At 36.3% G+C, this 15,245-nt stretch overlaps 1 protein-coding gene across 1 annotated transcript in view; it reads left to right on the top strand.

Moving 5' to 3' along the window:
• Positions 1-15,245, top strand: part of FLT1 (fms related receptor tyrosine kinase 1) — a 131,948-nt gene that overhangs the window by 48,587 nt on the left and 68,116 nt on the right. The window contains exon 11 of the mRNA XM_081953290.1: positions 14,467-14,581. Within this exon, the coding sequence (XP_081809416.1) occupies positions 14,467-14,581 (115 nt within the window). The remainder of the gene's footprint in view (positions 1-14,466; positions 14,582-15,245) is intronic.

The raw sequence follows: 15,245 nt of genomic DNA, 5'->3' as shown, positions 1-15,245 counted from the left end.
CCAATGCTTATGAGATTTCACTGGATGAAATGGTTGCGTAATTCATGAATCCAAGATTCTGCTTAACAACAATACATCTTTGGAATTTTAAAATAATAAAGTGAAAGTTCAGGTGAAATCACTAATCCGTCCTCAGCCCCTTAAAGTGTTTCCCCACTGCAGACCATCTCCTACAAATTGCAGAAAGTTATTGCCCATTGCTCATAATTGCTCATTAGCCAAGAGCATTCTGCCTTTTGGCATTCATCCAACTGGAGAATATACTGTATTTCCCAGCATTAAGTCTTTCTGAAACAATTCAAAATATCCAATGTATTTGGTGAGTCAGCTCTGGATCTGTGCTCATCCAAATATGCTTAAAACAGGGACTAAACTAAAAATAACTAATGCTGAGTTCTGTGAACACACATCATGCATGATAGGTAGACTGGAACTAACTGCTTGTGGTTGAATTATCCCTTTTGTTTTGCTTTTTAAAAATTTATTCTCTGGAATAAATTACTAAATGATTTCCTCACTGGAAGCCTCCTGAAAATAAAGCAGAAGGTATCAAATGCTCTATCTATAAAGCAAATTTATCTATTGTTGGTTCTGTATTCTGCCTTTAATTCAGGAGTTCAAATTCTCTGTAGCTGACCTTCTTGTGCTTACATCTTGCTATAATGGTCTTTCTGGGATATAGAAGACACAACCTCTTGGTGGTTCTTTGACCTCATCAGCAGATGATTTGGGGATGTTCAATAAGCCATGTTCAGATATTTATTTATCACTATGTATTACCAATAAATGCATTTTGTACAAGAAAGATTTCAGGAGATGAAAAACCTGAGACAATTGGTTTCGCAAAGTAATCCAATAGGTGAACTGGCATTAACTTTTAGGCTTCTATAACTCCAACCAGTTAGTTTATGGATTATTGTAGTTTTCTAGTTATTGTATTGTTTGTCCATCCATATTCTCCAGAGTTCAATCTGATAAGCATACATATTTATAATAAAAATTATCTGTTCAAAATATTGTGAAGTCACAGTTCTTTAGCTAATGTTAGAAGGTACACATCTACGCTACCCTCCCAAGAACTTAGGCAGTGGTGGGTTCCTACTGGTTCGGACCGGTTCGGCTGTAATGGCAATAGTTTGAACCGGTAGCGACCCAGGCCTACCACGCCCCTGAACCGGTTCTCCCAGCGTAGGTGCCGCCATATTGTTTTTTTTGCTTCTGCGCATGTGCAGAGCAATTTTAGTTGTATTGCGCATGCACGTGCAGCGCACATCAAGCGCGCGTGAGTGAGCGAAGCATGCTCCTGAGCGAACTGGCGATTGTCTCTGCTGGAACCCACCCCTGAACTTAGGAAGTTGTAATATATTGACATAGTATATATATATATATATATATATATATATATATATATATATGGATAACCATGGCCAAGTTATGCCATGATCTTTGAGTTTTGATTTTCAGATATTTATATTTTGTAATCTTCTCCATTTTTTTGACTTCTATTCTTCTATTGCTTGGCATTGTCACATCAAATATCCACACATTCTTGTTTTCAATCACAGTTATACCTGTTATATGTATTGTTAGCTATGACTTTATCAATCTATATTCAGAAATCTCACAATAGTTTAACCTGGATATTTGGCTACTTTTTCAACTATATGTTCCTACCAATTTTTTCATGACTGTTGCATGATCATTCTTCCAGATGCTCCAGTGAATCATTCTGGCTACTTTTTTATGCTGTTGCTTATAATCAATTTGTGCACTCATCTGGCATGAGCTGAGAATAGGATCTATTGTTTCTTTTGCTTCTTTACACAATCTGCCCTTTGAATCACTTGATAATTTTTCAATACTGGCCTTGATTGCACTAGTTCAAATAGCGTGCTTTTGCACAGACAAAATCAAGGGTTTAGTTTCTTTTTCAAACGTTTTATGTATTGCCAGATTTTATTTTTATCCATTTCCCCCTCAATGTTTTGTAGACATTGACCATGTGAGTCCTTTGCTTGCCAGCATTCTGTTTGCATTTTTATTACATTATTTTGATATTGACTTTTTGTTTCCTGTACATTTAGTAAGTTCCAATTTTTAACTTTCATTACTTCTTGGCTACTTTTTTTTTAAATTTAAAGATAATCAGCCAATCCATGCTTTTTTACTTTGGCAGTTTGTTCAACAGAAGTAAACCTCTGTTTCCATTTCTGTGGGCCATATATAATTTATCAAAATCACTATGTGGCTGTAATGCATAGTGAATAATTATCAGTTTGGTTGTTTTTCATTCCAAACTATGCAGTTCAGCTTGGGTCCGGTTAATAATTCCAGCAATGTACTGTATCACAGGTATGGCCTAGGAATTGATGGTTTGAATGGTAAAAGTGAGATTTTATTAACATGTTTTGCTGTTTGATAGCCTAGATTTGTTTTGTTGCAAATCATTCAATGTAGGATATGACAATGACAAATAATAAGAGAAATAATAAATCATCCTGGAAGATCCTTCTTCAAAGGTTGATAAGTCCGTATTTTTTATTTCCAACCACCAATTCTGTCTTGGACCACTCTGGATAGTTTTTCTAATATTTTTACTCATACCAGTGTTTCCAAACATATAATGATCCAACTATACGGTGATGACTCAAACACCTTTTTATAACAATCCAGACTTGTTAAAACTTGTTTTTCAGCAATTCTCCAGGGCTATTTTATCAATCAAAAGGTGATTTTTGGTACCTATGTTTTTCCTTCCCCCCCCCCCTCTTTCTGTTCAATGATGAGGATGCTATTTTCTTCTAACTAATCTTGGTTGTCTGCTATTATGCCTGTGAGTAATTAAACAAATAAGTATTTAAACATACAAGCAAGTATGTTATAGGGCCTGCATATCCTGGTGTTATCCCTTTCGCTGGGTCTTTTTGAATCAGATACATTTTGCCAGATATTAGCTGATGTCTCCTTTATGCAATACTTCATTAAGATGTTTAGCTATAATTGGCTGTAAGTCAGGTATTAGAGTCAAAAACCATGCGGTTGATCACTTCCAGGAGATGTCCTGTTTTTAATCCCTTTTGCTCAATTTTTAACCATTTCTGTTGTTAATAGTAATTTTTTTCCATTTGATTTTTATTAAAATCATCTCCAGATTCTTTCTATTCATCCAGAATTTTCTTTTTCTTTCTCATGTCCCAAAGAACTTTTCAAAGCTGGATTGTTTCCTTTTTGTTTGGTTTGCCATTTTCAAAATTCCTATTGTCATTTATACTTTGGAAGAATCGTCTCTGGTCTGATTGAAAGAGCTGATATTACTTAAATTGGATAATTTATGTCTCATAGCATTCAATTTTCCCAGCTATTCTGATATTTATTGCTTTATTTAAAAGTTCTTCATTTTTCTTTCTGGTGCTAAACCAATATTTTTATTAGGCTTTATTAGGCTTTTATTAGACTTGTCCTCTTCAATTTTTTCTCTTTCCTGTTTCTTTAATTACTTGTGAACCAAGGGCAACACAGCTAAAGACCTGGAAGAAAAGATGGTACCAATACTAATAAACACCTTGGATGGCACAACAATGTAATTCAACAATGTAATTCAACAGAGTGCGAATCTGAGTGTGAGACTGCTTGTTAATCTGCTAGATTAATCACAATTAATGGGATTTATTATAAACTGTAGTTTAGGTCAAGGGACTGTAGACTTTATAGCACAGAAGCAGTAATAGCATGAAGATAATTAGTCAATACATATCATGCAGATGGGCCCTTTCCAGCCAAACAGCTGCAAATAACTGTGGAAAAATGTTCATAGACAGCGTACTTGCTTACCAACTGCCTCAGACCCCTTTTCTTTCCTAATAGATTTCTTTTCTGTTAGACCCATTGTTGTTTTTAGCCATCTCCACAATATGCTGATGTGTGCAGCAAATGCATGCATTCCTATTCATAGAATATACACATGCAGAGACTATAAAACTGCTTGGAAACTATAAAAGACAATATTTATCTGCCTGGTGTAACACAATTCATTGAAGATAGGAAGTTGAGTAATCCCTAGAACATGCCATCGTATTGCATTCAGAAACATTAGGTCACTGATTCATTCAGGAAACAAAGGCATATAACAGCCACAATGAGCCTACAAAGGTTGTGGGTTTAATAAGGAAGATTCCTTCCTTGGAACACTGCCAGAATTGTTCTGTTTCACTCTCCGTTGTGTTAGAATTGGTTCATATGACAAATAGGCGTGAATAAATGCCTAGTTAACTCCCTGTAATAAATGTCAAAAGAGGCAACTTTGTGGTGGGTGTCTGTTGCGTTATATTGTTCACATGAACTTGGGCCTTTAGTTATATACGGACTTATTATCTGCTTCTAATTACTCTTAATGCAGCACAAATCCTGAAGGAAATAAATGGAAAAGAAACTGACAACAATGTATAGTTGTCACTGGTTAGATTCTAACTGTCCTTTCTGTATGAACCATGTGGGTTTGTATTTTGGAATCAATATTGTATGGCTTTCATTGAGGATTTCTGGCATTTCTTTGGTAGGTTTGTGAACAAGATTCCCCACCATAAAACTCCTACCTAATGTTCTGCTAATATAATATTACGATTACTAAAACAAATCATTGAAGACAGCTCTCAACCTATGACTATGTAACTATGTTTCTGAGATCAGAGTAGATCTACTTCCCTATGGATTCTAGACATCAAAGGCAGGAAAGTAGTAAACAATTTTTCAGGGCGTGGAGGATGTAATCAAAGATATTGGTGGAAATAGAATGGCTGGGGTTTTTTCCACACCTTTCGTAGATTTTTTTTTTAAGGTAAGGGAAAGCAAATGACCCCACAATGGTTAACACTTGAAGAAAGGTGATAGAATATTGGAATGCTGAGGACTGCAAATGAGATGCTGAGTTTTATGGGTCACTGAAAGAAATAATTCATATTGATTGAAGTGGGGACCGAAGAGGAAAATAAATTCAGCTACAACTTGGAATGAGAATGACTAGATGTGGTTGAAAGAAGCTGTTGTACCTTCTATTTTTTCAAAAATGATTACATCATTTTTATGCCTTTCATTCACTGAAAGTCACTAATATTTATCTTGGAATTTAAGGCTCTATAGTTTTTCCCAAAATGATACCGGAATGTCCTTTTGAAAAATCATCCATAATTTCAGGATGACTCATAAAGCAAGCAAGATTTGCCTAAATACTTCTTACAGTGAATATCTCAGAAAGGAGAAAGCAAAGTTGTATATGATTATTTTTAATAGTAATGTGGCTCACATTTTACATTTCCTTTTATTGGATACTATATGCACTGAAAAATGTGTCCTGTGTATGTTTAGAAAACATTGCTATAAATTCTTTTTAAAAGGCAAAATCTATATCTTACCTGGTAGGGTTTTTTTTTCCCCCTAGCAAGTTTTTAAAGTCTTAAGACTCTAATCTTTTAACAGGCAATTGTGATATTACAAAACTTATTAGTATTTTATGGATCAGAGCATTCTCTATCTGAAAGGCTACACCTGTAAAATACAAGGTATATAATGTATTCTGTTTATCACAACAGGATCACAACTAAAGACATAGTTGTGTCTTTATGTGTGATCTAAGTTCTAAGAATGCAGCCCAGTTACTTGATTTTATATCAGTAGTCCTTGTAATCAATAAACTAGTTTATACTTTAAATCCATGGACAAATATCAAGGTGACATGCAGTAAACTTTCAGCCTGGAAAGCTTCCCTGGCCACAGTTATAAATATTTCATTCTATTGTACTTGGCAAGCTGCAAGCAATTGGAGGTAGGATCTCATTAAGAGAGCAAACTGTGGAGTAGGGAGAGGATAGTGTGAAGCTAAGGGTGATAACAGTGGCCTTGTCCAGAATAGGCCATGGGAGTTTTCTTATCTTACTTAGGCAGGAGGTGCTGGGAGCTTCCTGTGCGAAATTAGGAGCATATGCTGCTTTCCTCTTGTTGTTTGGCTTCCTCCTGCATATAAGACGGTTCCCAGCAGAGTGATTATCTTTGCATCTTCAAACATGGCACAATTTACTTCCTTAAGAGTTTGATGTATCCTTAAGAGTCATGTCTTTTTTTCTCCCCCCCCCCCTCCACATCTCCCCCTCTGTCCTAGATTCCTTCTCAAGAGCTTGCTGGTTGATGTCCTAGGCATATGTGCCTTTTAAAATGTAGCAATATATGCTCAGTAAGACCAAAGCATACGTAATGTGCCTCCTGGGGCTTGGATACTGTTTGGGAAAGTACACATTTCTTTACAGAACTGGTGTTCTTGAATGTGGGATTATTAGATTTAGAGCTTTATTTTTTTATTTAGTTAGTTAGTTTGTCAAACATGTATGAGATAACAGGTATAAGTATAAACTTGGACATGAATACAGGAAATGGGTACGAATAAATGGGGACAGTAGGGAGGGACTGTAGTCACGCTGGTGCGTTTATACACGCCCCCTACAGAGCTCTTAGGAATGGGGTGAGGTCCACTGTAGACAGTTTAAGGTTAAAGTTATGGGGGTTTCAGGATGTAACAACAGAGTCAGGTAGTGCATTCTAGGCATTGACAACTCTGTTGCTGAAGTCGTATTTTCTGCAATCGAGTTTGGAGCGATTCACATTGAGTTTGTATCTATTGTTTGCCTGTGTGTTATTGAGGTTGAGCTGAAGTAGTCATTGACAGGTAGGCTTTGTAGCAGACAATTTGTGTATTATGCTTAGGTCAGACCTTAGTCAGCGTAGTTCTAGGTTGTCCAACATTTCAAGCCTAGTGGCATAAAGTATTCTACTGTGTGCTTTGACTGGAAGAAGCTTTGATGACTTCTTCCTCTTTCCTCATTTTTGTGGAAATTGAAACTAAAATTAATGACTTCTGCTTTCCAAAGCTGAATGATGCCTTCCCAAACACACACTAACTGGATCTTTAAACATGGATATGTGATAGACATGTAGAGAAATAGGTAGATGAATTAGGAAATATTTATGGTTAAAAATGAGATTTTCATCATCGATTGAACCATGTTCTCTTGAGTTTGGGATATCTCATAAAGCTATAGTTTTATTTCAAAATTGCATAAGGGAAAGCATGAATGTCCTCAGGATTATTCCCTCTCTTCAGAAACACCGTCACTCATATCCATGAAGGAATGATTTTCCAATTCTGCCTCAAACAGCATTCTTCCAAAATCTGTTTAGACTTAACCATACTGGTTTTTAGGAAGGCTTTTAGGACTTTGGGAAGAGATATATTATGAGCTATAACATCTTGATTTGAAATTTCTTGTTTGTTTTGTTTGTTTGTTTGTTTTATTGGATTTATATGCCATGGATGGAATGATGTTACCTCTCGGCTAATCAGAAAGGTCATCTTCCAGGTAGATAAAAATTGGTTTTATGGGTTTTTCTTACTTTATTTCTATCATTATTTTAAACTTATTTGCCTCGGAGACTATAGAAGCTGTTCAAGATCATTAATGACTGGAGTGGCATATACAGTAAGCCCCCTTTTTATCAGTGATGGATAAATCTGAAAAATCAGGGGTGGAAATCAAGGCTTCTGAATATTTACTATCTAAAATTATCATTGTCTTGGATAATTTCCAAATACTAGCTATCTCTATGAGCTAGTCTGCTCTGATTACAAATAGAATAGTTCATTTACGTTACATGGAGAACGAATCACTGAATGCATGATTGAAACAACTAGGTGATTCACAGTGAAATTGGAATACAGTCAAGACTGCAATGGATTTTGCATCTCTGTTGATGTTAGTCTTTTTTTTTCATATGACAGTGTTTTACATTATGAAAAATAGATTCCTATTGTTATTCTCCTATGAATAAATCCCAACCATTCATCATCATCGAACAACTTTTAAAGAAAGTAACAAGATGAAATTTAAACTAGTTGCATAAGCAACTAAGCTGTGAGAAAGGAAATTCTGGATTCATATTTTTTTATTTGTTTACATCCCACCTTTATTATTTTTACAAATGACTCAAGGCAGAGAACATATCCAATACATCTTCCTCCTCCTTCTCTTTTCCCCACAACAACAACCCTGTGAGATTACTTGGGTTGAAAAAGACTGGCTCAAGTTCACCCAGCTGGCTAAGGCATGACTCGAATTCATGCTCTCTTGCTTCCTAGCCTGGTGCCTTAATTGCTAGACCAAACTGATCAACTTATCAAACTTATCAACTTGCAAGAAATTCAGCATGGAAAACCTAATTGAATTTGCACAACCCTATGCTACTTAGGTTGGATTTCTCTCTCTGCGCTTTAAATTCTTTTCAATTCTTTCTTTTCTCCTTCTGATCCTAATTTGCTGGAGCCTGATTATAGACATGAAGGATTTCCTGGTCATGCACTGACCAACATATTCAGACTTTCTGTAGTAATATCTTGACTACAGCCACTGAGCCAAATCATTATGCGTCTGTGTTTTCTTGCTTTCCTCCTAAACTAGCTTCCATTTTAGCTCAATTGCTGAAGTAAATAAAACTTTGTTACTCTAAGTTGCGCTGGTATCCAATATATTTGCTGGCATGCCATACCTGGAACATGTGAAAGGCGATTTTGTTCATAGTTTTAGGCTTGCAATGAAGTGTCAACATTGCATTCCCAACAAAAGACCTACCATCCCTGTCATAAAGAATATTAAAAGGAATCTTCAGCTACTGCTTGGATTTTAATAGGCAGACATAGAGCTGGGGTTGGACCACGATTTCTAAACCTCAATAATATAAAGAAATTCCTATAATTCTCCAAAAATCTATTTTGCGTTGTTAACGTCAAATTCCTCCAATTCTTTTCTTCCATTTATGAAGGAATAAAGAAGGTAGGCAAAAAAAAAAATGACCCTTATGTAGTATCGAAATTCACAGAGTCCAGTTTGTAGAAAACATGTTGTCCTTTAGGGTGGGGAGGATAGTAAGAAGATTGGAAAATGCTACACTTGTAGATCTCCGCACCGCGGCAGTTTGTCAATAAACTTTCATTAATGGTGCCATTCCATTCTAGCACTCAAAAGCTTTGGTAGCTTGTTTATTTATTTATTTATTTAATTTGACTTCTTAGTCGTCCCCTCTCCCCCCAGGGACTCGGGGCGACGTACAATAGCAACGGACACAACAATATAATATGGAGGAGGTGGAAAATAAATAAATAAATAAATTACAGTACTTTAAGACAATTAAAACCCCAATAACAGTTAAAATTTAAAATTAAAATTAAAATTAACAATTAAAAATGCCCAAGAGGTGGAGAAGCTCTAAATTTAAGCCAGGCCGGCTAGTTGAAACAGGTGGGTCTTAAGTTTAATATGGAAGGAGCGGAGGTCAGTTGTTGTCCTAATGTCTGGGGGGGAGGTCATTCCAAAGGGTAGGGCCCATCACAGAGAAGGCCCTACTCCTGGGCGCCGCCCTTTGACACTCTCTGGAGGACGGCACCCGGAGAAGTCCCTCTCTGTGCGAGCGAATAGGTCGCAGGGATGTGTGGGGCAGGACGCGATCCCGCAGGTAACTAGGCCCTGTGCCATGGAGCGCTTTAAAGATGGTGACTAACATCTTGAAGCGCACCCGGTAGGCTACAGGAAGCCAGTGCAGCTCGCGCAGGAGAGGTGTTATATGGGAGAACCTCGTTCTCCCCATAATTACCCGCGCAGCTGCATTCTGGACCAACTGCAATCTACGGGCGCACCTCAAGGGGAGCCCCATGTAGAGAGCATTGCAGTAGTCCAGGCGGGACGTCACCAGCGCGTGAGTGACTGTGCGCAGGGCATCCTGGTCCAAAAGGGGTCGCAATTGGCGCACCAGGCGAACCTGGTGGAACGCCCCCCTCGCCACGGCTGCCACATGGTCATCAGTCCTTAACTTACAACCACAATAGAACCCAAAATCTCTATTGCTAAATGAGATATTTGTTAAGTGAGTTTTGCCCCATTTTACAACCTTTCTTGCCATGACTGTTAAATGAATCACTGCAGTTGTTAAATTAGTAACACGAGTTGTTAAGTGAATCTGACTTCCCCACTGACTTTGCTTGGCACATAGTCACAAAAGTTGACCACATGACCCCAGGACACTGCAACTATCATAAATATTGCCAAGCATTTGAATATCAATCAGGTGACCAAGGTGATGTTACAACAGTTGTAAGTGTGAAAAATGGTCATAAGTCACTTTTTAAAAGATCTGTTGTAATTTCAAACGGTCACTAAATGAATTGTTGAAAGTTGAGGACTACTTGTAGTTGAAGTTTTGCATTATTACTATCAGTATACGTATTAAATAAGATTCAGTGTTGCACAAGCTTCTTTTTAAAAAATCAGCTACTTTAAACTGATGGGAAATTGACACCCTGAGTAATATTTTTTTTAAAACAGAGAAAGAGAAACATAGAATTATTGCCCTAGACAGGACAATAAATAAACAACCAACCAGACTGTTTGAAATCTTCTTCCTTACCTCTCCTGAAAAAGAATCAGTTCAAACAATGGCAATGAAATATGTTAGCAATCGACTACTGTGGGTGTAGAGTTATTTCTCTAAGGCTATATAATAATTATCTTGGCTATCCCATGAAGGTATTTGCCATATGGCAGTGTTTCTCAGCCTTGAAAATTTTAACATATGTGGACTTCAGAAGTCAGCTTGCTGGCTGCGGGATCCTGGGAATTGAACACATCTTAAAGTTGATAGGGTTGAGGAATCCTGCCATAGGGTGTTACAGATGAGGAACTGTTCTGATTGGCAAACTAACTGAGCATCACAGACATAGACAGATATACAGGGATTTAAGTATTTTAATAGTAAGTGCTCAAGGCCACTGCATGGAGTTATTGATTGGTGTTTTTGTTTGGGGGCGGGGTTGTTTTGCTTTATGCATGCAAATTTATTTCCTTTCATCAGGATCTTCTTGTTAGAAACATCTGCCTAGCAGGGCTTTGGACATTCTAAAATGCTGATTTTCCATGTTATAAAAACCTAAGGGAGATTCAGAAATAGTTTGCAAAGTTGATGCTCAAATAAATAAAAGCAGTTCCAGATGTGCCTAATCTCCTGGCAATTTCAAATAACTTTTAGAATACTGTTTGCTGTAAACTTTGAGATAGCAGGCTAGCTTTCTTTAACCTGATTCATGATCCTACCGCATTATGGATAATTAAAGCATAAAATTATTTTTTAAAAATAAAAAAAAATAAAAGTGGACAATTCTCAGTATCTTGACCTAGTATTGAATCATCTCTAAGTCAAGATGTTAATCACCACCCACACAGTTTTTTTTACGCAACATCCTGCTTTTCTTGTTATGGGCAGAATGTATAATGCAGTATATAAAAGCTGAATGGATACATAACTGTTCAATGAACACATCTTTTTCTTCTTCCTAGCATATTCCCACAAGAACAGGGTCTACTTTTCGGATCACTTTGCATGGTCAGCTGCGTCTCCAGGGTGCAGGCCCATGGCTTGCATATTTTTGTTGATTGTGTCTTGCCATCTCTGTTTTGGGTGCCTGCAAGGTCCCCAGCCATTGACTTCTAGTTGGTGAGCAGTCTTGGCAACAGTTGAAGGTGCTGGTCTCTGGACATGTCCATACCAGCAGAGCTGGTCTTCTCTCATTTTCTCTATAATTGGTGCCACACCAAAATGTTGTCAAATGGTGTCATTTGTGATGTGGTCAAGAAGGGAGATGCCCGATATCCAATGGAGCATTCGCATTTCCATGGCATGGAAATAGCTTTCCGTCTCAGTTGTTGCTGCCCAGCATTCAGTGCCATACAGTGCAACAGGGCGGGTGGTTGTCTTGTAAATATTAGAGATGAGATGGTTGGCATGCATCTGTCACATAACACACCAGTGAGTTCTTGCCAACGCATCCAGGCTGTATTCACCCTCGCTCACACCTCACCATTGATGTCGCCATTGCCTTGGAGATGGAATCCTAGATACTGAAAAATGTCCACTTTCTTTAGGTTTTCTCCATTGATTTGAAGCATTTCAGGGGTGGTGACAGTCTCTTGATGTTTTCTTGATGTTGAGGCGGAGTTCGAAATGGTTGAGGTGATCATTCCATGTTTTGTTCAGTGAACACATACTGTATCTTTATATGAAATTCCTAGGTGCTTTTCATAAGTATTTCAGGTTTTTTAAATTTCAGCATAACATGCTAAGGATACTTTGTATGGAATATTTACTTATTTATATATATTAAGATACCTTTTCACTGATCTTTCAAAGTTAGGAGAAGATCCAAACTGATGCTAAACAACACTTTGTTCACCCATAGTAAACCATATGACAGATTGCAATTCATTTTCTGTGCTTTTATGAATATGGCATTCATATGGCTTCATTTGAAATGTATCATTTTATGTATGCAGTATTTTGTGACTCAATATAGGTTTTTAAAGTATTTATTACATTATTTCTAAAGCTATAGTCATAGTGCTATCAGCTTTGAACTTTCAAGTTGTAATACTATAAGACAATATTATTTTTAAAAACCCTTTCCAGTCATTTCAACTTCGACAATGATTTGGAAAGATACTTTATTCATTATGAAAAGCAAGATTGTTGATCAATTTGTTATCTGTCTGTTCGTCCATTTATCAATCTTTTTACTGATCTTGGAAAGAGTTAAGAGCACTAAAGCTTCTGTGCGATGCTGTTACCAGTTGCATGCAGTCAAATGGTATTGTGAGATATATGTAGAAAAAATAACACCCAATCAGATTGTACACATTATCACAATCAATACACACATTTTTCTTAACTGTATTTCCCTCTATCTCCCAAGTTTAATCTGGAAGATTCATACACCTTCTGGAATAAACCTGGTGAAAACAAGGAGAAAGAGAGCAAAGAAAATTATTTTCATGTTTTCCATAATATTTATATTTCCTATAACAATGAGAAGTTGTTGTTTTTTCAATGACACAAACCAATGCTTTTCAAGTCCACTTTGTGTGGACTTCAAATCTCAGAATTCCCCAACCAACATGAAAAACACTGACATAAATGCTTGGGAAAATTATGGGACCTTCTGTTACTTTCTGATCATGGATCACTGTCAATGAAAATAACAGAAACATTTAATTTTAAATTCTACTTTGCTAAAGATAATTATTTACAAAGGAAACTAACAAGAACTTGTTTACTTTAAGGAGAATGTTGATAAATATTAACAACTTAATCATGGAAAATAAAAAGTTTTATTAGAGCTGAAAAAACACTCTAGGAAGAAATAAATGTACAAATGTGGAATAGAAACAAGAATAGCTTTCAAAAGGAATATGAAGCAATATCTTTGATGTAATGAACATTTCTTCAAATTTATTTCCATATATAATAAAAGGACTGCAAGGATTTAAACTGATACAACATCATAACTTGTGTGATTTCTGTGATACCTTAAAGATACCTTAAAGAAATGGAATGCTTCATTTAAATTTACATATTTTTATTTGGGAGATTTTTCCTAAATTTTGTAAACTACATGGAATACATTATCATGCTATTAATTGACTTTAAATTGATCACTTATATGCCTTCAAATACCAAATATTTCACTACCAAAGAACAAATTATATATGGGTGATTAAATATATGTTCTATATTAACAAAAAATCCTGCAATGTGGGTTTAATGGGATACAATATAAAATAGATGTTTCAAAATTTACTTTTTATAAATGAAACTTAGTTCTTAATTTTCACATTGAAAGATTCCATCTAAAAAGTCAAATCCTTTCTAAACTTGAAGATTGAAATCTAGATTTTGAAGTTTAAAATTTTTGAAATAAAAATATTATAACAATGTCTGAGGAACAGTATTTCTACTAAGTGGATAAAAGTTACTTTTGTGTTAAATTTCAGTTGTGTTCAAATCAGCTAAAGATTTAGGAATTAGTTGATTACAAGCTATAATTTTTTTATATTTTTAAATATCTATATGTTTTCTACAGAGAATTTTGTTCTTTACTTCTACATGCTTTTATAAAATGTTTTGATTTAATTTGCTACCTATAATTAATGGAAAACCATGAGTTTACCCTGAAATAATAGTAACTATATTCAAGTTTCCATTGCAAAGCAATGAGTACAGGCCAGTGGTGAAATTCAATTTTTTTTACCATCGGTTGTCTGGGCGTGGCTTGGTGGGTGTAGTGTGGCTTGGTGGGCGTGGCTTGGTGGGTGTGGCAAAATCTCCATTTCCACCCCACTCTGAGGCCAGCCAAAGGTGGCATTTGTCAGTTCTCCGAACAACTCAAAATTTCCACTACCGGTTCTCCACAACCTGTCAGAATCTGCTGGATTTCAACTCTGGTACAGGCTTACAATAGGAAACTATTATTAGTGATGGGAATGCTTTGCTATTTTTGGGGTTCTATTTTATAAAATTGTTGCTTCATTCTTATTTATCCTGCCACAGGTATGACTTTTGCTCCAGTTCAGAAAATTCGCTAGTTTTGACATCTGAAAGCACTACAGGAAACAGAATCCAAAGCATTACACAAAGAACAGCTTTAATAGAGGGGAAGAACAAGGTATGTCACTTTGGAGAAGAAAATTAAACTTTGAGCATCCTTTTGATGAGTTCCTGCTAATGTTGAATGGTTGTTTATGAGACTATAATGGTGAAAGCCACTGCCAAATTCTAATCATATTATAAGTACAATATAATTACTTTATGAAGCAAATCTGATTAATAAAACTGTCATGCTGCAATAGCATCCAGCTCAGTTCAGAACATGGATCGCACCTGTTCAAAATCAGGCCCTTAGTATCTCTGTTTGCAGTGTGGTAACAATACATAACTGATACAACATCCTTCCTCACGTAAACAGGTAGTTCTTAACTTATGACTGCTTGCTTTGTTTGAAGTTACAACAGCCTGCCCCCACCCCTGAGGTATTTTTAAAACCTGATTCCAAAGCTCTGACAGATTCCCCTCGTCTATTCCCCGCATCTTGTGATCAAATGTCCACAATTTACGAGGTTTTCTGATAACCTGCTCTACAACCATCATGACTTCTGACTGTAATGGTCAGGTTCCATCAAGGTTGTAAATTGAGGACTACATGTATGGCAATAAAACCTACTCCAATCACAACTAAACTTTTGCTTGTATTAAGTGGCTATTCACAATGAAGAATGGAGCTTTGGAGATATTTAAATTCTCATTTTGATATACTCTTAAAAGTAAGCCAG

The sequence above is a fragment of the Natrix helvetica genome, assembly GCF_964273705.1.
Source record: "Natrix helvetica genome assembly, chromosome: 4".
NCBI lineage: Eukaryota > Metazoa > Chordata > Lepidosauria > Squamata > Natricidae > Natrix > Natrix helvetica.
Note: the sequence above shows the minus strand (reverse complement) of the source record. Positions and strands in the feature narration are given on the sequence as shown.